Source organism: Poeciliopsis prolifica, unplaced genomic scaffold, assembly GCF_027474105.1.
Source record: "Poeciliopsis prolifica strain line A6 unplaced genomic scaffold, Auburn_PproV2 SCAFFOLD013, whole genome shotgun sequence".
Taxonomy (NCBI): domain Eukaryota; kingdom Metazoa; phylum Chordata; class Actinopteri; order Cyprinodontiformes; family Poeciliidae; genus Poeciliopsis; species Poeciliopsis prolifica.
Window position 1 is genome coordinate 9,302,004 of NW_026562388.1, and position 21,106 is coordinate 9,323,109.

General features: G+C 36.4%; 1 protein-coding gene across 1 annotated transcript in view; it reads left to right on the forward strand.

Moving 5' to 3' along the window:
• The window catches only part of dlgap2a (discs, large (Drosophila) homolog-associated protein 2a), a 110,781-nt gene extending 93,664 nt beyond the window's left edge, over positions 1-17,117 (forward strand). Inside the window, 6 exon segments of the mRNA XM_055038549.1 lie at positions 846-1,231; positions 8,374-8,462; positions 8,609-9,048; positions 9,136-9,227; positions 13,187-13,339; positions 13,447-17,117. Coding sequence (XP_054894524.1) covers positions 846-1,231; positions 8,374-8,462; positions 8,609-9,048; positions 9,136-9,227; positions 13,187-13,339; positions 13,447-13,653 — 1,367 coding nt within the window. The 3' untranslated portion in view covers positions 13,654-17,117.
• The last annotated feature ends 3,989 nt before the right edge of the window (positions 17,118-21,106 follow it).

Below are 21,106 nucleotides of genomic sequence, written 5' to 3' on the forward strand. Positions count from 1 at the left end.
TTTCTTTTTTTATCAACACTTCTTTTGTTTCTCAATGTTTTAAACCAGTCATATGCATGATTTCCCTAAATATCTGAATATTGAAAGAAAGCATGTGCCTAAGACATCTCAATATTTAAGGAAAGCATGACTATCCTGTTTCCTGAGATTAAATTGCAAACAATCCTGGTTAGAAATTCAGATCTAATTACAGGTCATAGGACGTCATGGAAACTCCTTTTATTTCTCTGCTTACAAAACTACAAGCTGATGGACAGGAAAGAGTGCATACTGTGGTGTGCATTCTTTCCTGTCCATCAGCTTGTAGTTTTGTACACTCATTTATTCAGGTGTACTGTGTCAGGTGTGTGGTTCCCATAGTTTGATGAGGAAACATCAGCACAAACAGCTGTTAAGCCAGAGAAGTAGTGAACAAAACATATTTAGACAAGTTTAGACAACACCTCTTTCAATACAATTAAAACATTCATATTTTGATACTTATGATACCACAGGTGTGGAATATAAAGTTGTTCTCATTACATCTAATTTCAAAATCAACATAAAAAGTGAAAGAAAATGTAAAGTCAAATCTGACGTGTTTTTGTGTAGTTGCAATATTGCCTATAGATCAATCTTTTTGATTGAGTCCAACTATTTAAATGCACATTACTGATAATATATGAGTAACTATCATAGATAATATCAACAAGAAGAAGTAGGCTATTTTATGGTAATATGTTTGACTGAAAAAGGTTACAAGTACAATGTGAGTATTTTTGTTCTTTGTTTATAAAACAATAATCTGTTCCTGGATAATTATTTGGTCATTGGCTTTTAAAAAAATATCCCCCTATCTTTTTTAGCCATCACCTACACACCGAGCTACAAGAAGAACCCCCCTCCAGTACCGCCCCGCACCACCTCTAAACCACTCATCTCCATCACAGCCCAGAGCAGCACTGAGTCTACCCAGGATGCGTACCACGAGGGACGACACCCTCATGGCGGCCTATGGGCCCCCGATGGCCTCGCTCTTGGGCTGACGCCAGGAAGGGCCCTCTATAACTCCACCGACAGCCTGGACAGCACCAAGGCCGTGACAATAGCCATGGAGGCAGCTGGAATCATGGCAGGAAAAAGGCATCCATCCACAGACTCTCACAGCTCAGTGCTCACCTGTGACAAGGCAATCCTGGTGTCCAAGGCTGAGGAGTACTTGAAAACCCCACGGTCCTCTATAGGGATACAGGTCAGTCATCAGATAAATGTGCACAGCAAAAACATCCCTCACTTCATCACGAGTCCATCAATTCTCAACTCTAAATTATGCAGAGCTTTAATAATCCAAAGAATTTATGAAACTCATAAATTCAGCAGAGAAACAGTGCTGTCCTCTGTGCAGCTAAAAATAGCAAGAGTGAGTCATCGCTCTGCAAACCATTTAATTAAGATTCAATGCATGCTGGAGCAGCTTTGGGTGAATGGTAGTATACTCATCGTTTCATTCACTCCTCCCTTAATAACTCTGCCCTTCTCTTGTTGTTTTCAATCACACAGTTTCTCTTGTGCTCTGTTTATCACCTTAAGTTAATTCATAGTTATATTTAGAAGTTTTTCAAGTTTTATGTGTTGATGATCTACTGTTATCTTTCTCCAGTGCATAGGGTGGATTTTACAGATGTAAACGACTTGTGTTGCTTTAAAGTCACAATCAAAAGGCGAGATCTTTTTCATTAAATCTACTGTCACATTTTCTTATCTTTCTCTATTTGCCATCATTTTGAAAAACACAGGTTACGTGAGACTTAGCATTAGAACATTTTGGAATATCAAGTCGTAAAAGTATGAACTGAATGCCCAGTCTGCTTGGACGCATTCAGTTTTATATACAATCATTGAAATGAGTGTGTGAAAAAAAACAAAAACAAAAAACACCGCTCTATCAGACTCAGCCACGAGGTTCTGAATTTCTTTAAGTTTGTGCTAATGAAATCAAAGTAATGGCCTTCTCCTTTTTCCCAGAAAGTCTGTTACTCAAGATTGATTTAACGCCCAAATTACATTAAGTCTATTGATTGCCAGATGTTGCCTTAAGGGCACCAGTCAGTTAATGAATATTTCGTTCAAAGTCAGTTGATCCTGCTATTCATGTTTGGTTGAATAATGCTTAGCAAATATCTAGCAGAGACATTTGCACATTCAGAATATTTTCATGTAATTTCACCAACTGAAGTGGGGTTTGTTAATTTACATACAAACAAAAGAGAGAAGTTTTAGCAGATCCAAAATTGAAATCCCATCAAATATAAAATTTGAAGGCATTTCTGCCAGAATTATGTCTTTTCCTAAATGGCCACATTGTGACTCAACTAACATATGGAGTGAGACAGAACATGATAACCACAATGACACTCTGAGCTGAACTTTCATTTTTGTGTTCTCAAATATTAGGTCACATTAATCTTCAGTGTAACAAATCTCCTTTAATCCTGTTTGCAGCTCTAAAGAGGGAAAGTAATAAAATTCCACTAGACCACAAGTCAGAATGTATTGATTATAAATAATGTGCTGAATTAAGGTACACCATGAAGCATAGATTATAGGCCAGGTTTCAAAATGTTCTGGATTCTTTTCAAGTACATTTCTGGTCAATAAACCTGACGTTACTATTAGAATGCCAGTAAATAGTATTAGAATTTCCTTATTTCATTGTCCTTTGTTTTTATTAGAACCTTATCAAGTTGAGAATTCCTATTTTTCTTAAAAGCTTTGCTTTCTTTAAAACATTTTTTTATAAAGACTTAAATACAGCAGCAGGGACTCCTTTGGAATTTCAAACATCAATGCATAGCTGGGAACCCCCGTTGACCTCTTCATCATTCTGTATAGACATTCAGCCTTCCCTTCCACTTGTGGTGTAATCAGCACAAATTCACCTTCTTCTGAATTGATTTGTATCATGTAAGAGGTCAGCCAGTTTGATAATGAAATCTTTAACCTCATGGACAACAGTCTTGTCTTTACTTTCCACAGGGCCTCCCACAGGGACCACTTTAAAGCCACTTTCTCTGCACTTTTCCTGTCTTTAAACTGCGAAACAATTACATTCTCAGCAAACTCCTTTAATTGGCTCCATCGTGATGAGGTCATGTAAACAGAGGGGTTGAAAATTAAGCTTTAAAGTTGCCAGGTGTATATCTTTTTGCTGATGCTCATATTTTCCACACCTGTTCTATCATTGTGACTGTGACCATTGAGACCGTGCGTGTGAAAGCATGTGCATGCCTAAGTGTTTCTGCGTACATACACTAAAGCACCTTAAGGGTAAGTAATTCTGTTGGACATAAATCGCACAGCCCCTGACCGTCTTTCATCAGCCCTCATTCTCTTTTCATGAGCAGGACTTTGCTCTGTGTCTAAAACAAAGTAATGAAGGTCACCTCAGCAAGCTGCCGCACACTCATTTCCTTCTCGCTAACAGCTTCTCTGAGACACCCAACAGAATACCAAATAGATCTTCAAAAATGTCACTCCCCGACTTAAACGTCATTCCAAAGGTTGAGTTTAAAAAAAGGGCCTGAGAAATTATTTGCACCCCTTCAACTTTTCCACATCTTGTCACAATACAAACACAACCTTCAATTTGTTTTATCTGGATCTTATGTCTTAGATGAACATAAAGTAGCAGATTATTTTAAAATGGAAGAAATATGTTAAGATGTTTTACAGATAAAAATTTGAATGATGCTACATGAATTTGTATTAATCTCTTTTTTAATCTGATGTGCAGTGTTATGCAGTTCCTTCAGAAATCAAATTGTAAATAGGGTATCTATACCTTCAATGGACGCACCCACTATTGTTTACCAGAGCTCTTCTATCACAGTAATCCAATTTCAATGCTTTCAAATTATTTATTTATTTGTTTTTGGATTATTTTCCCAAATTTTATAGAAATGAAAATTGGGGTGAAAATATTTGCAAAAAAGACATGCAGCCATAATTATCCTAACGTTATGCCAGTATGATGTGTTTTAAGCCAACTGTTAGCACCATTACAGAAAGCAAGAGGTTGCCAAAAAGCTGAGAAGACATTTTTTCATGAACCAAACATTAGACAAATTAACTCCAGTTGACATGAATGTCAACACATGTCTGGGCATTACCAGAGTAATTATGCTTGGCTGTAGGAAAACAGTGCTGGCATTGTGACTGCATTGCATGCACTGTTTGATCCTAAATAAAATCGGGACATACCCAAGATACTTGAGAAGCCATGCACATCCTCACTACTATTAAAAAAACTGTCAAAATATGGCTCCAAAATGTCCAATAAAATATGCAAAACCACATTGTTTCTCTTACCATCTGGATCAAAAACATCAGATTTTTTATGTGTTACCCTTTTTTTAAACCATAGCTGGTTCTGTCACAGAAAGAATAGACTCTCTAAGTTGAACAGAAGAAAAATATTCAAATGGCAAACAGAAACGTCTGTCAGTCTGCAGAGAAAGAAGAAAGACTGTGGCAACAGGAAATTAATGTGAATGCTTCACAAAGAGAGGTGAAAGTCATAATTTGGGAGGTGATGAGGAACAAAGAACAAGAGAAAGAAATTGTGAAGAGCCATATTTAAAGTGAGAAAGAAGATGGTTTTGAATTTAGACTGCACAGAGTGCTACATGGTGTGATAAAGAGTGAGTCTGCAAACGCTCTTGGGTCGGTACAGTTGTGAGTCATGATAAATTAGAAATACACTGATCAGAATTTGTGTTTGTGTTTTGTAAAGCTTTGGCATGCTGATGTTTGCCAATCTGGCTGATTCTGACTTCTTTTTAAGAATTACAAAGCAATGAATTATAACTGAAGCGTTCAAAAGATTTGTTTTCTTGTCATGTTCATGTTCATTTGTTAATTGTTTACGATAAGAGCTGGGTGACAGCATTAAGTGGTCCATAAGATTTTACATTTATTTTAAAAGACAAAATTATAATTGAAGTCATATTTTAAACTATGTTTCACAGCTTATATACGGTGTTTGCAATATCTGGGCCATCTTCGAAGACACTCAAAGTGTCTACGAAAAATATAATAAAGAATATAATCATGGCTATCCACGGAGGTATCAAAAGCAGGTGTTAAGGCAAGATAGGTCTTTTTAAAGGGTTTTCTTGGCTCTAGTGGCCTTTATTTGACAGTGAGCTTGTGAGAGGGGACGAAGACATTCGGCAAAGGTCAACAAGCCGGGACTTGAACTTGTGAAAGCCGCGTACATGGGTCTCATGCTTTATCCCTGTGCCACCACCACCTCTCATAGATTATTTCTCTAAATACAATCTGAGATCGAATAAACATTATAGACCCAAACTAGAGGTCAAAGAGCTAAATTAGTCAGAATTATGACTAATTTAATATTAACAAAATATTGAGGCATGCCCCTTAAACAACTGCCTCTGTGTGCATTCCCACAGAATATTGATTCTTACCTGAGCACAAACATTTCCAAAATCCTGCAAATTGATCCGTTCAGCCTTTCTGATTTCTCCTGCACGTCATAATCTCTTTCACAGCCTGAATTAACCACAAGTATTTTTGAATAATGTAGTAAAACATCCAAGTTACTTTTAAATAAATTTGTACACCTCTGTGCTCCCTTCGGAACATCTGCTAACTGCTAACTTTAAGCAGTTAAGTGCTAGCATTCCTTCAGTGATTGCTAGCGGCATTCATTAGACACAGTGGTCATTCACCACCTGCGAGGTTAATGGTATTTCGGTGTCATAGACACTCAGCTTCTTGCCCTATGATCATTATTGTGTGTGCCTGAAGAGAGAGAAAAGAGCAGTAGATATTTCATCTAACATACAAAAAAAAAACAAATGTGAACGAGGCACTTTTTTTAAATCTAAGAAAAGGCTCTTTGTAAGTTTGAATCATTTGGTATTGAGTTCCTTTGGTTAAAAAAAAAAAAAGAAAAAAGAACTTCCTGCTTCCTTTCGTATATCATCAGTTGTTCTCTAGTCTTTGTATCCTAGGCATTATTTTCAAAACTCTAAAAGGCATTATCATAATTGGCATCAAAAATACCTGATCCTTGTTAGTACAACCCATCAAACTACAAATTTGTCGTGTTTTTATGATAGTCTCTTGAGAACAGCCTACAACAAGGCCACAGAACATGCATTGATTTATGTAATGTTACAGAACATTAGCAAACAAACAGCCTCATGTAGAGCAAGGAAGACATTAAACAGCTCGGGAAAACACTGGAATAGAAATTTTAAAATGGCTAAAATATGCCCTATCTTTGATCATCTCACAAAGCACTGTTCAATTAATCGTTTTAAAATAGGAACATGACACAACAGCACACCTCCCAAGGCATAGTCTCGCACCGAAAGTGACAAGCAAGGTGTAGTGAGCATTAATCACAAAAGCAGCCTGTGATATCTCTGCACAGAACATAGAGCTAGAACAACAATGAGATAATTTAGATGAAGGAAATATTGTTTGCGTCATAATAGCCTCGTTAAAGTCAGGAACTAAGTTCAATTGAGAATCTGTGGAGACTCAAACATTTCTGTTCAAGACTTTTTAGGCAGGGCCTGCCCAAGTCTCCATGGGGCCCTAAGCGAAATTTGATTTTGGGGGTCCTTTAGTTCTGTTAACAATGTGGACTGGGATTGACCAGAAAATTGCAATCGGTGCAGCTTTACACGCATATTCATGACATTCTTTGATTAAATAAATTTTTCTTAAGTGTAACTCCAATAGCTAAAAATTTCAGTTATACCAGGTGAGACTGAGAATGTGGACCAGTACTGGTACTGGACTGATTTTGTGCCTTCAAACGATTCTAACAGAAGTTTTTTGTAACTTAGAAGTTAGTGTAAAAATAATGCTTGTTTTAGCCATAAAATGATTATACTCGGCAGCAAGCAACATATCCCCAACTACAGCATAGAGTAGCTCATTGATGCAGCAGCTATGTAGCCTGACGTACAAACATTTTGCCAGACAATGTCAAACATTGAGGAGTTTTAATTATTGTTATCAAACAGTATCAAACACGGCGTGTTGAAGCCAATAATACCTCAGAAATATACAGAGGCAACCATGAGAATCGACTTATTTAAAGTTAAAACTCAGTTTCTCACAAACACAAAGATCCTAGCATAAATGTCTGGCTGTTGAACTGGACCGTTATCGCTATCAAGCTAATTTTCTATTAGCAGCTTTACTAATCTTTTACATTACATTACATTACCAAGACACATTAAAACAAACCTTTATCTTGTTTCTTTTTCTAGTATTCCTCTTTCTTTTCTCCCTCCCTGAAGGATAAGTCCTTTTTGAGATATTGTTTTGTTTCTTAACTTCTGACCAGAGCTTTGGACGTTTGGATGTGCACTGCATGACAGCTCAAGTTGCCGGCAAAGCATGCAGTACCAACCGCAGTCACCAGGGGCCCCCAAGAGCAATTAATTTTTTTTTCTTTTTATCAATAAAATAATAATTTCTACATACATTATCAAATATATCATTATAAAAACAAATCACTTCATAACCACTTCATTTTCAAAATAAAATAAAAAAATCAGCTCCACTGAGGGGGCTCCTGAGTGGCCTCGGGGCCCTAAGCAGCTGCTTAGTTTGCTTAGGCCTTGGGCCGGTCCTAATTATAGAAGTAAAAAGTGGTTTTATGATGTTTCTAACCAGGGCTGTATCCTTTGAGTTTCCACATCACATTACATTTTGTTGCTCTATCCCCTACTTGCAGTGTATAAAAAATACACAGAAGTTTGTAGTTGGAACAACACAAAATGCTCATATTAAAGTGATTATAATAATTTAAGTGTGAGCATGCACAATTCCCAGTCGCTAATGTTAGCAGGAAATGCTTCCTGCGCTGTGCCACTCACTGCAGGAGAAAGCATTTGTTACCCAGTGAAAAATAAGTTGGACTTAATGTTTCAGTGAAATAAAAGTATACAGTAGTCAGGGTCAGAGAGAAGAGAGATGCTGTAGGTGACACTCATAAAATTCTAACTCTAAAAGATGAAAATTACTCGTAGTGATTACTGAGCCATTTTTATGAAAAATCTAGAAGCAACCCACCATAAACCCGCAGCTACAATTTACTTTTTGCTGTTTGATATAACGTTTCCTGTTTCGATTAAATTCTGGACAAACCCACAGTCCACAGTAGCAGCCCTCTGCAGTCTTTTTGCCTTTGCAGCCACTAATAAATCATACAGTGTTTACTTTCTGACGTGCCATGTACAGTTAAGTTGCTTGGTCCAGTCCCAACCCAATAAACCCAGAGGCACAGGGAAATGGCAGCTCACATAATGAGAAGCACTGTTGGTTTTTATCGTTTCTTCAACCAAGGTGGAAGCAGCCACGGACTCGGAGTCTGAAAGCAAAGGCTCACGGGAGTACCACTCTGTCGGGATCCAGGTGGAGGATAACAAAAAAGGGTGAGCTAATGGTGCCTAGATTGTTACATTATTTAAAAAAATCTCCCTTTGATGTTTGAACTCTCTAAAATAAATGCTAGCCCTGTTTTCACTGCCATTACATATAATTTTGTTGATTTTCATTCATCTTCTGCTTTGTTTTTCAGACAGGGAAGGTTCAAACGCTCTAACAGTGTGACGGCAGCAGTTCAAGCTGACCTGGAGTTGGAGGGCTTTCCCACCATGGAAGACAAAGGTCTGCAGTTTGGTGGGGGATTTCAGCGTCATTCAGAGCCCAGTACGCCTACGCAATATGGAGCGGTGCGCACTGTCCGTACGCAAGGCCTCTTTAGCTACCGTGACGATTACCGCACCACCACTGAACCGTCCAGTCCACGCGAGACGACCAGCGAGACAAGCTGGCAGCTAGAGCCCCCATCCTCACGGGAGAGTGCAGCCTCAGCAGGTGAGTCAGGAAGGGTGTCTCCGTCCCTCCGGAGAGATGGAAGCTGGTTCATGCAGCTGCTCCACACGGAGACCAAGAGGATGGAAGCCTGGTGTAAAGAGATGGAGGCAGAAGCTGAGGAGAATGACCTCTCAGAGGAACGTAAGCATCCCATGCTTTACATGTCAAGCATGAACGAAGGGTCTTCAGTGGATTGTAATGAAAACATGTCACACTGTGTCTCTTCAGTTTTAGGTAAAATTCGAAGTGCAGTGGGAAGTGCTCAGCTGCTCATGTCTCAGAAATTCCAACAATTTTACTGGCTGTGTCAGCAAAATCTGGTAAGACAAGGTTATGTATTAGAGATGTCAACTATTTATACTAAGCTCTGCATGTTTTTGTTTTTGTTCAAATGAGAGGTAGGCGTGGAAAAAAGGAGAAACTTCCTCAATTATTTTCTTGACCCATATTTAAAGTAATTGGATAAAAGGAGTTGCTGACCTCCTTTAGAGATAATAACAACATTGCTGATCAGAACTGGAAAATATCTACCTGATTGCTGATCAGAACTGGAAAATATCTACCTGAATGCACAAGCATTCAATAACCTTTAGTGGTAAATTATACAGAAGTACTGGGTGAGAGTGACAGTTTAAGTTGCTTGAACTCTCAGAAAACATTTCTCCTGACTTTCTTCTCCTTACTAGATAAATCACCCTATGAATAAGAATTCAAATTGGATACATAGCTAACATCTTATCTTGAGCTACTATAGTGTTATGAGTTGATGTCTGAGTTCAGCATCCCAAAAACAGCATCAACACAATGTTTTTGCTTACCTTGTTCTCATTTTCCCTTTTTAACGTTTTTGTTTTTCACTTTTTCTGACACCTATTGACAATATTTTCCATCCCCACCTGACTTGGCTTCACAGTCATAGATTGGGGCAGTGGTACCCAAAGTGTGGGATGCGCCCTCTAGGGGGGGCTCAGTGCCACTGCAGGGAGGACGCAGGAAGCGATATGGATGAATGAAATTTTTTTTTAAAGTTACACAAAAGTGTTTCACTGTGAAGATGGTTTGCAGTGTGTTTTGTTGCAACGAGAAGTGAAATGAACTTCGGTGGAGTTTGAAAACAAAATATGTATATAGGTTTATGTCCGGTTGAACGATGTGTGTGCCCAGTTGATTTTGTTTTCTTTTTTGGGGGGGGGGGGATTTTATTGTAATCTATGGGGGGGCCCAGAAAATATTTGGGAACCACTGGGTTAGGATAATTTAATTTGACATTACAATTAGAGTAACGATCTTGAGATATAGGCCTGAATACAATTGGAAGGAAAAAGTTGTGAAAATTAAAATATGAGCTCTTTAATTTCTCTGCAGAAAACCTTTTACTTTTCTATTGCAGCATTTCACATGTTGGTGTACAAGCTTTAAATGGGTCACACTGGGTTTTGTAGCACTGATTAATGAAGTCTAGATTGAACTTTTGAGAATCTGAGTGTGCAGTTTTCTTCATAATATATTAGTCACTTCACATTCTTAGGTAAGGATCAAATATATATATATATATATATATATATATATATATATATATATATATATATATATATATATATATATATATATATATATTTTAGGTGCAGTCATGTAACTTCATAATCTTTATCCCCACCCCATTTCAGACATTTAGTCCTTTACCTGCTTACAACAGTTGCCTGAATATAGAACAGATTGATTTAAGCAGCATTGTCCGTCAATAGGACTCCATCTTATTTATTTGAGCATTTTGAAATCACGGAATTAGGAACATGGGTGAGTGTGTAATTAGTAATTTAGCTTTAAAATGAATGTGTGCTTCATAGCCTGTACCATGCAAGATTGGAGATTCTTCTTCTATACTTGTGCTCTTTGTAAGTTGTTTTACAGAATATAGACAGGGAGGCAACTTTTTAGATGAAGCTGGTTTGGGGTTATGAGAGATAGAGTTGCTGTTTTTTGCAGCATGCAGCAGAAAACACTCATTCAGAAGGAATGGCAACCGGGGAATTAGATAGTCTGAATAAGCCTTATAGGAAAAGTCAAGTAATTTTCCTGTTAAAAGAAACAGTGTTATGTAAGTTTAGGGAAGAATTTGCTTTAGTTAAAAAGGTCTGACCGCATAAATCTATATGCAACAAAAATCACTACATTTCGACTTCATCTATGAAATCCCCCACAAACTAGAGGCTTTAAAAGAAATCTAATTTTTATTCAGTTCCTCTTGAACTCCTCAATTAACTTTCGGAGAGTCTTATTTGAAATGTTTCATAGGCAGACAGCATATTTTAAGTGCTTCATTGGGAAGAGCTAAACGGCTTAACATTCAAAGCCAACCCTTGAAACTCCCAAGCCAATCTTACAACTCTGAAAACCATAGGATGTTTTAAACTTGGCATCGAATGTGTATAATCAAGCACCTGGTGTGCACAGACTTTCAGTTTGTATTTGAAGATAGGAGTAGTGTATTCTGTTCTCTGCTCAGAGCTCTTGGTTCTGCTTTGACGAGTTTTTTGTATGACGTGGAGGAATTTTTAAAACAATTCTGTTAGCCGAATTGTTTTAATTCTACATCATTGGAGGGGTTTCAAACATCATCTCTGACTTTTAGTTAAGACTCAGACCAGGCCAAACCCTGGATATAGTTTTTCTGAGCTGTTCATGTATGTTCTAGATTTAAATGAGTCTTCCTGTATTACCAGTGTGGTTGAGGTCAACTGATGGATGAATATGACAAGTCATACAGACGTTTTCTTTATTTACAAAGAATGAATTGGTAAGCACACCAACTAAAAAGTTGTTTTTTTCTTTGATTGTTTTTTTTTTTTTGTCTTCTTTGGGATCATAAAGATGACTTTTGCCAAATGTGAGAAAGGAGATGCGTACTCTTTTTGATCAGCAGTTCTTTTTACCTTGGGGCATTTATTGCCTTTCACTGTCATACATCAGAGTCACAGAGCCTTAAAATTGGCTTTACAGCCTTTTCCAGGTTGATAGATCTCAATGACTTTGTTTCTCCTCATTTTATGCTCTCAAACAGGTTCTATTTAATTAATTTCTTGATTTTACAGGTCTGACAGTAATAAGGCTTGAGAAAAATTGAACTCAGCTTTTAAAAAAAAGAAAAAAGAAGGTTAAACACAGTTTATTCATGATTTAACAAGTGGGGCAATTTCTTTTTCACATAGGTTTCTTTGGATTACTTTTCTTTTAATAGATGAAGTTATTGTTTGAAAACAACATTTAGTATTTACACAATCTATCTCTGACTGATGTTAAAATATGTAACATCAGTCAGAGTTTATCTGAAACATGCCAGTGTGGCAAAATAGTAAAAACATAAAAAAATATATGTCAGGAGCCAAATTCTTTTTCAAAGCACAATAAAAAAAAAGGAAAATAAGGAATAAAATGTGTTTAAAAGGGGTGACAATGGAAAATCTGTAACACTTTTTTTAAAGGGGTGTGCATAAGACTGCAGTGGCACTGTCATAAACATTGTATGACACCTGTTATGAACATGAATGTGTTTTCATGAATGTTTATAACCATTGTCATGAAGTGTCTCTTGGTAAATAATGTCACTTTTCATACAAAGTTGATATTTTACATATACATTTAATGTAAGTTTTAATGGAACTTCGCATTAAAATTGTCATTATTTACCAAATGACCTTTCATGACAACAGTTCATAAACATTTATGAAGACTTCTTCATGTTCAGAAGAGGTGTTATACCATGTTCATTTCAGGCACTATTCTGAAATCACACCCCTTCAGATAATGTGTCACTAGAAAATGTTACGAATGAAAAAAATTGCTACAGAATTGTGAATTTTATGAAGCCATGATATAGCAGCAAGTGAAAATCAGCAGTCACATCATCTAAATGTCATGATTTAGCTTATTATTTATTTCTCTTTTACATATAATTTTTACCTTATGCTGCTTTAGAAAATGTGTAGCAGGAAACAAATTTCTATATTAAGTAGAAATTGATGATTTGCTAAAACCTGAACCAGGTCAGCTTTGGGGACAATGGAGTGTTTCTCAATCTGTGTTCTTTTCATCTGAAAAATCAAATGATTAATAGGACCAACGTGACAAAGACAGTTTATTGTTCCATACCTCATCCATGAAAATATGCCAGAGGTAGTCCCCCTACACTCTGATTTTTTTAAGTCTGATAAGGACACCTAGTGGATCTGAGCTGAAATGCAGTAAGTAGTGTTTTCTGCATCCTGCATTTTCTCCCCAGGACCCTAGCGCCATGCCGCGACCCACCTCTCAGGACCTGGCTGGGTTCTGGGACCTGCTGCAGCTCTCCATTGACGACGTCAGCATGAAGTTTGACCAGCTGCAGCAGATAAAGAACAACAACTGGCGACCAATTGACAGCCCAGAAAAGAAGGTAAGGAGTCAGAGTCCAGGTTGGTGATATTTTTTGTGGAAGCAAAAAGTAAAACAAGTTGTAGGCGGGGAAGGGGATTTATGACCGTTGTCTCCATCTTCCTGCAGCCACCAGCTCCCATACCAAAGAAGACAGTAAGACAGAAGAGTGCAATGACCAGGGAGAAATCCCTGGACCTCCCTGACAGGCACCGGCAGGAGGCACGCCGGCGGCTCATGGCAGCCAAACGTGCAGCCTCTTTCCGGCAGAATTCAGCCTCAGAGAGAGCGGACAGCATTGAGATCTATATTCCAGAGGCTCAGACTAGACTTTGAGAAAACGTTGGATCAGGGATCTGTACCTTTCCCTGCTCCTGTGCTCCAGCAACTCTAAAACTAGCCTTTTTGTCTAGACTGCTTCTCTTTCAATTCCTCCTTTATCCATCTCTGGTCCGATAGCCATCCTCAGTGCCCATCACCAACATCACTGGACTGAAGGATGTGCCGAGGCTATACTTCCATTGCCAAAAACGTACATCTGACATGGGTTGGTTGGATCTTTGTGTTGGTTTGTTGTGATCAAGATCTACCATCTCTCTCATGTCTTGGATGGACACATCTGTAGTTTTTCAGCATTTGCAAAGTGCCATTTTAAAAGGAAGAAAAGTGCAGCTTTGAAAACCTTACCAGCAACTACACCTTGGAGCTAACCATCAATGTGTTCATTTGGAGTTCCATGAAATTGGTCAAAGTTTAGAACCATTCACTATTTTTTAATCTCTACAGATTACCTTTGCTTCTGCAGGATTTAAAGGATTGAATCAACGGCTAAATATCACCAATTTGTTGAGTTTGAAAAAGTGCCAATGCCTGAAATACCTCAACTACGTGCACATGGTACAGGTTACCTATTCAAGGTGCTTCAGGCAATTCCTACTAAGCTTTTGATTGGTTAGATGTGAAAAATGCAGCCTTTTGCCATGTCTAGTCATGATAAAATATTTAGGTGTGCATCTTAATAAATCTAAATATAATTGAAAAGTTTATTTATTTCAGTAATTCAAATCAAAAAGTGAAACTCACAACCAATTATTTCACACTTAATTGGTAATTATGTCTTGTATTAATGAAGTCCAAAAATCTGTTTAAGAAATTTTGAATATTATGTAAGGGAATTTTTTAAAAAATATTTAAATATAGTGAAATATTTGACTGTACCTTTTCCAGTCACAGTTTTCCTTGCACTCAACTTTCCATCCATGTTATTCTGAAAATTGGAATATTGGTAAAAAAAAAAAAAAAAAAAAAAGACTTTTGTGGCTTACCCTCCTTGTGGAGTTTGTACTTAATCTTTTCTCTTTTTGATGTGAATGTCTTGAAAAAATGTCTCATTTAATCATATTTTACTTTATTCAGATGCACCCAAGTTCAGTGACTTGTACAAATAACATCTACTTGCTATTTAATGTGCACCTTTCACAGCGGTTTTCTAAATATCCAATGTTCATGTTGCCATCTTTCAGACATTTACTTGAAGCTGTAAACCTGCAAGTCTTGTGCCAACATTTTCTTTATGTCAATGCAGTAGAGAAGAAACAAAAAAACTATGAAAGTTTATGTAACTCCTTAGATTAAAATGTGTAGACAAATGCACTTATGCACTTAATATAATTCTCAATATTTTCAAGGGAAATGTACATAACCAAGTTCATAATAGTACTGTGGTATTTTTTTAATTGAGCGGGAATGTTATGCTGTTTATTCCCCCTCCTTATGTTTGCTTTCGAAATATCTGGATGATCAGAGGCACATAGAATTTTGCTGCTCGGTTTTCATCATTTCCCAAACACTTTCAAGTTGCGCCTTCAGTCCACAGCTAATGAGGACTGATAAGAAGTAACCATCAAAACATAAACAAAATGCCAATATTTCTTTTTGATTTTCAAATATACTGAAAATCTCCATGTCTGTGGTAGTGTCCCCAAGCATTATCATAACGAAGTCCCTCTAACGAAAAGATCAGAATTAACAAACTGAAACTGGGGCAAAGGATTTCCCGGGGGATGCAAATATTAAGTCTCAAAAAGTAGAAACTTCACAAGTATATTGCTAAAAACTTGCATAAAATGGGAGGGTAATGTTTGAAATAACTTGAAACAATGCTCAAACAAACTGTTTCTCCTCCCCACTATGACAGAAAATAACTATTCATTCCAAATCAACACAAAACTAGTCAGAAAGAATATTGTATTCTACAACACAATAATACAATACAACAATAACTACTCGATTGGGGTATTCTGTTGCAAAATGTCTCCATTTTTGTTTGTTTTGTCGTGGTGAGTCTCAGTATGTTACATATGTTACAGTATGGTCAAATTGGCAGTGCAGATTTTGGTTTGTGTGCATGTTAACAATAATTAAAAAGGTCTATGTTTTGAACAAGTGATGATAAGATAAATAACAACCAATTTTCAAATATTTCTGGTGAGTAATCCTCTTTTAATGCTATTAATAATTTTATGTTTTGTTTTATTCAAACTTCTGTAAATCATTGAGATGGCGTGATGTGATCTCTGCTGATGTATTATACTCATAATACATTCCACTCTTCTAATATTTCGCTATGAGAGTTGGCCTTGGACATTAGTATCCAAAGTTTATGGACAAGAATTGAATACAAGTTAAAATTAGTCTCTGAATGGATATTTTCTCAATTACTTAGAGATTCCAAGATAAGACTATTCTCCCTCTGAATACAGAAATTAATTTTGTTCTCCTGACACTGATCATTAAATGCTATGATTGGGAATCTGAGGCAATATTTTGAGTTGGATCAAAATTTTGGCTAGGTTTTCAGCCAATAGTTTTTCAGACTGAAATATTAACGACATTTTTCAAACCTTGCGACGGACTGGCAACCTGTCCAGGGTGAACCCCGTCTCTCGCCAGAAGTTAACTGGAGATAGGCACCAGCACCTCCTGACCCCACAAGGGTGTAAGAAAATAGATGGCTGGGGTTGATGGATTTTTCAATCCTCCCTCATTTAAGTCAATTCTTTTATCAGAAAATGTGAAATTGTTCATTTCAAGAAGTTCATTTCAAGAAGTTTAACAGCATCTCATTGCTGTCTTAGCAGCAGTGAGATACTGCTAAGGCCAAACTTTGGATATGACTTTTGTTGAACTTTATTGTGCCATGTATATTTATATAACACAACTGATGAGTAAAGTCACAAATTTTCCAAGAGTATTTTCGTGGCTTAGGCAGATCTAAAGTGTTTTTTTTAACCTAACATAGATGCAGTTCAGGTTATAGGGCGTGCCAAGCTGACCTCCAACTGCATGATACAGCCCTCGCGCTCATTTGTACTCAGAACATTCATGATCTCATCACAAGTGCACACATTTTAATTTCACCTGTGCTGATACACATAAATCTGTGAACTTTTAATTGTATGATGTTAGCTCTTTGGGAAGTCTGAGCAGTTCCTTACTGTGTGTTTGCTTTGCTTCACCTTATTATAGCGTGAGTTCAATAGCACTTAAAGATATTTAAGTATAACTAAACTAAGTTTCAGTGTAAACGTTGCCATGATATTGGGTGACATATATACCATATAATGTGTGACATTCACTATTATAACAAAACTAACAGAAAGTTTTAGCCTGGTAGAATTTAGTTTAAAATATAAACAAAATAAAAAGTGGTTGAAATATGATAGGATATTTCTACACATAATATATGCACAAACATGTAAAAATATAATCTAAAACAGAGTAAAGACCATTGATACAACTTACCATTTATGTGCCAGATATATATCTATATATATATATATATCTACATATCTATATGCATATATATAGATATATAGATATATATATAGATATATATATATATCTATATCTATATATATATATATATAGATATATATATATATATATATATATATATATATATATATATATATATATATATATCTATATATATATATATAGATATAGATATAGATATAGATATATATATGAACTCATAAAATTTTGACAGAGCCACACACACTACTAATATTACTGTCTAGAAGAGATCTTGTTTTTTGCGGGCTGACTGACAAATGTTAAATCATAATTTCGCAGATTAACATTTGACATAGGGTCAGGTGGTTTGGTTAGCATTTGCCTAATCTCAGCAAAATAATCCCTTGAAACATTTTTTTTTCTCTTAACTCAAGTCACATTTATCTATTAATATTTTGTGTTTGATTATGTGAAGCTTCTATTTATGGCAAAGAAAGCAAAGACAGAAAAAAAATCAATTTTTTTTTGACAAATTCTGAACGACATGTGTGACATTACAGGTATAACGGTATAACATTCTCAAAAAATCTGCAATGTGGCAAAGAAGTCTCCAAAGAAGACTGGACTCAGGTTCCTCTACAGTGATGTAAAAGATTGTTTGCCAGTTACTGCAGAGTGTTAATGTCAGTTGCGTCTTTTTCTCATGGAGCCAGGTTGGTTTGGAGTATGTTTGTTCCCTTACTAATTGAAATCATCTTTTGAAAGAATCTTTTTGTCTGTAGTCTGGTTATCTTTGAAACTGAAGTTTGTTTGATAATCTGAAATATTTGTGTGACACAAAGTCTGATGCAGAGGAAATGTGTAAGGGTGATAAGTATGAGAGTGAGTTTATGCCACAATTTAAGGAACCTTTAACAGTATAACACTGGATTTCCAATTATTGCCTGTGTGTTTGATACCAGACCGTTGGCAGAGCTGACTCATTCTCTGCTGTTGCCAGAGTGGCAGGCAGCAAGACGTTGAAAGACAGACTCAGCCTGACATATGCTGGCTTAAAGGAGACCAGCACTCTTGCACTGAGCCCCAAACTGCTGGTGCTGTATGCTGTGTGTAGCTTCAGTAAGAATGGTAAGGCGCTGCACTGGGTAATTTTCTGCCTGACTTTGACTAAACAAAGCAGCTTATGTAAGATTTTGAGTCCTTGGTGAGATCAAGCAAATACCCTCCAAGGCCCTTCAGAGCTTGTGTTGATAAATGTGTTGCTGAATAGCAGCCCACACTGTAATTCTTTAAGCATCAGCACTACATGCATTGGCCTTTGTCAGTTTCTCCCAGGCAGACTTTGTTGAAGGCTGTCAATGAAGTGACTGTGAACTATCTTGATTATGCAAAACGAGCAGAACTAAGTGGAAGTCTTGCATATCCATTAGGTTGGTTCAGTTTAAAATATGGCTTCCTGCTCCTCCAAGTAGCACTAATTTCAACAAGACCATTCGTCTAGTAATGTCCATGAACGAATAGCACTAAGTAGCAATGCAAGTTCAGTGCCAGAACTCACAAGGAAGTAAAAAGGGTTTAAACAGAGTTGAGCAATAGAAGTAAGCCTGCTTCACCACATCCGTAAAAGAAATATGCACAATCATGTTAAGAAATTCAAACACCCTATAAAATATTACATTCTTCTTGAAAAATGTTGAAATATCAATGTATAATTTTGCTTTAATATACCTCCTGACATGGAAAAAGTGGGCCATTCACAAGCAAATATTAAAAAATAACCTTATAATACTCATTAAACAAACATTATCAAAAAATACTGTATGTATGTTCTGATGTCACCAAATTTGGCTAAAATAACTTCAGTGAAATGCTTCTTGTCACATTTCTTAGTTATTAAGCAGTCCTCTATGGATTTACCGTAATGTTTTGGGTCGATGTCATGTTACATGGTACAATTCTGCTTTATTTTTTTCATATATGAACTCACAATTTCTTCAGGCATCCTCTGACACACAGGGAAATTTATGGTGGATTCTATAGAAGTGAGCTGGCCAGATCCTGATGCCATCTCCATACTGCATAGTTAGTGTATGGTCCTTTCCTGGACATTAATATTAAGTTTTATGCTCAGTTAGCCAAAGAACATTAATTCAGAAGTCATATATGTTCTCTTTGGCAACACTTTGTCTTAAAAAGCAAAGGTTTCCATTTTGCACAACTCCTATGAAAGGAGAAGTTGCACAATCTCTTTGTTGTTGTTCAGGCATGCACGTTGATATTAACTGTAACACCCTGCTGTAGGTCTGGTGATGATAAATTCAGGGGAGTTAGAAATTTCTCTTACCATCTTGTGTTCTGCTTACCTGGGCATGATGGAAATTGTTTTGAAAGTTTTCAGCTTACACATTATATTCTGACAGTGGAACTGCTGGTTTCAAATTATTTTGAAACCTCTGGAAATCCTTCACCAGACCCATAAGCTGCCACAATCTTCTTTCTGCAGATCTTAGACAAGTCCAGTAGTCAGCAGCACATCAAATTAAAATCTTACCTTTAAAAGGAGCAAATTTTGTTCAAAATCCAGAGCAGCAGTTTTCTAATCAAGTATTATATGTGAAATTTCATCCACTGAAAACTGGAGTAAGCATTGAGGTGTTCAACTTTTTATCTTACTTATGTTTTACAGAATTTTTTTTTTAGCTTTATTTGCTTCTTTAAACAACTTGAGAGATCCTTTACTGGCTATTGATATCAAATATCCTTATGTCCAAAGATAGTAGATAACACACATGCTTTCAGAGGGTACCCTGATTTCTCTACATGACTGTATATACCTTTACAAAAAAATCATCTTTGGAACTCTAAGTCTTTTTACAACCCATGCATAAAAATTACTGCAGCAGCAGGGTCAAGTTTGTCTGCAAGAGTGAATCATTTTTCTTACATAAAACATGTTTTTCTTCACCCTTTTCATTAGTAACAGATTCTTTCATGAGGAGTTTCAAGGCCACCGCCTACAAACAAGCTCTCCACTCCTTGCAGCTCATTTTGAAGGGTTTTCTATGCTGGATCTTCTTGGATGACATAGATTCAGATCTTCATAATGTGTGCCCTGGACGATCCTTTGATTAAGAATGCAGCTGCAGGTTTTGCTTGCTTTTTTTTAATTATGTATTTTATTCTGCTCAAACCTTACAAAAATGACAAGGACTAAAAAAATGCCAAGCTATTAACTTCAAGTGCCATCATGTTGACTTATTCGGCATAATGTAAAGTCAATTCTTGCATCACTTTTAATAGGTTTTTAATAAATCGAAGAGAGGAATAGCTTCCTCATTTAATATTTAAAGTGTATGCCTGTATTTTAGCATTCTGTGGCCTCACATCTAAGGGGACTGTCTATGTTTTAACTCTAGAACCTATAACATAAAATTCTTCAAGAGGACTTTTTTGTAACTACGCTGCTGAAAGAGCATCACTGAGACTAATAAAACACTTCCTTTAACTTGGAATGAGAGATAACTCTATAATTACTAGATAAAGTAAAAAAGGTAGTTGTTTAGCTAAAACTATTTTCATCTCTTGTATATCATATATGTTGTAAGAATGAATATAATGCCAAATATTCATTATTTGTAAAGAATATATATCTATATATTATATATAGATATTAATATATATATATTCATAATATATGCTTCATTTGAACACAACAATTTTTTGCTTTGTTCATATTTTCTGTTTTGCTTATTTTATAACTTGATATGATGGCATGCAAAAGACATATTTTGAATGTATTTATTTATTTCATTCAGAATTACAGCACTGTCCCATTGATGTTTTCTGATTATTTAGATGCAGTTCATGTGTGCATTTCTCAGTGTGGGTGACATCTGTGCAACAAATTGCATTTTTAGCTCTTTACTTTGTATGATTTCAGTTAAACATATGCATCCTCCTTTCTTCTCTCCAAACTGAGCAACTTGAAGAT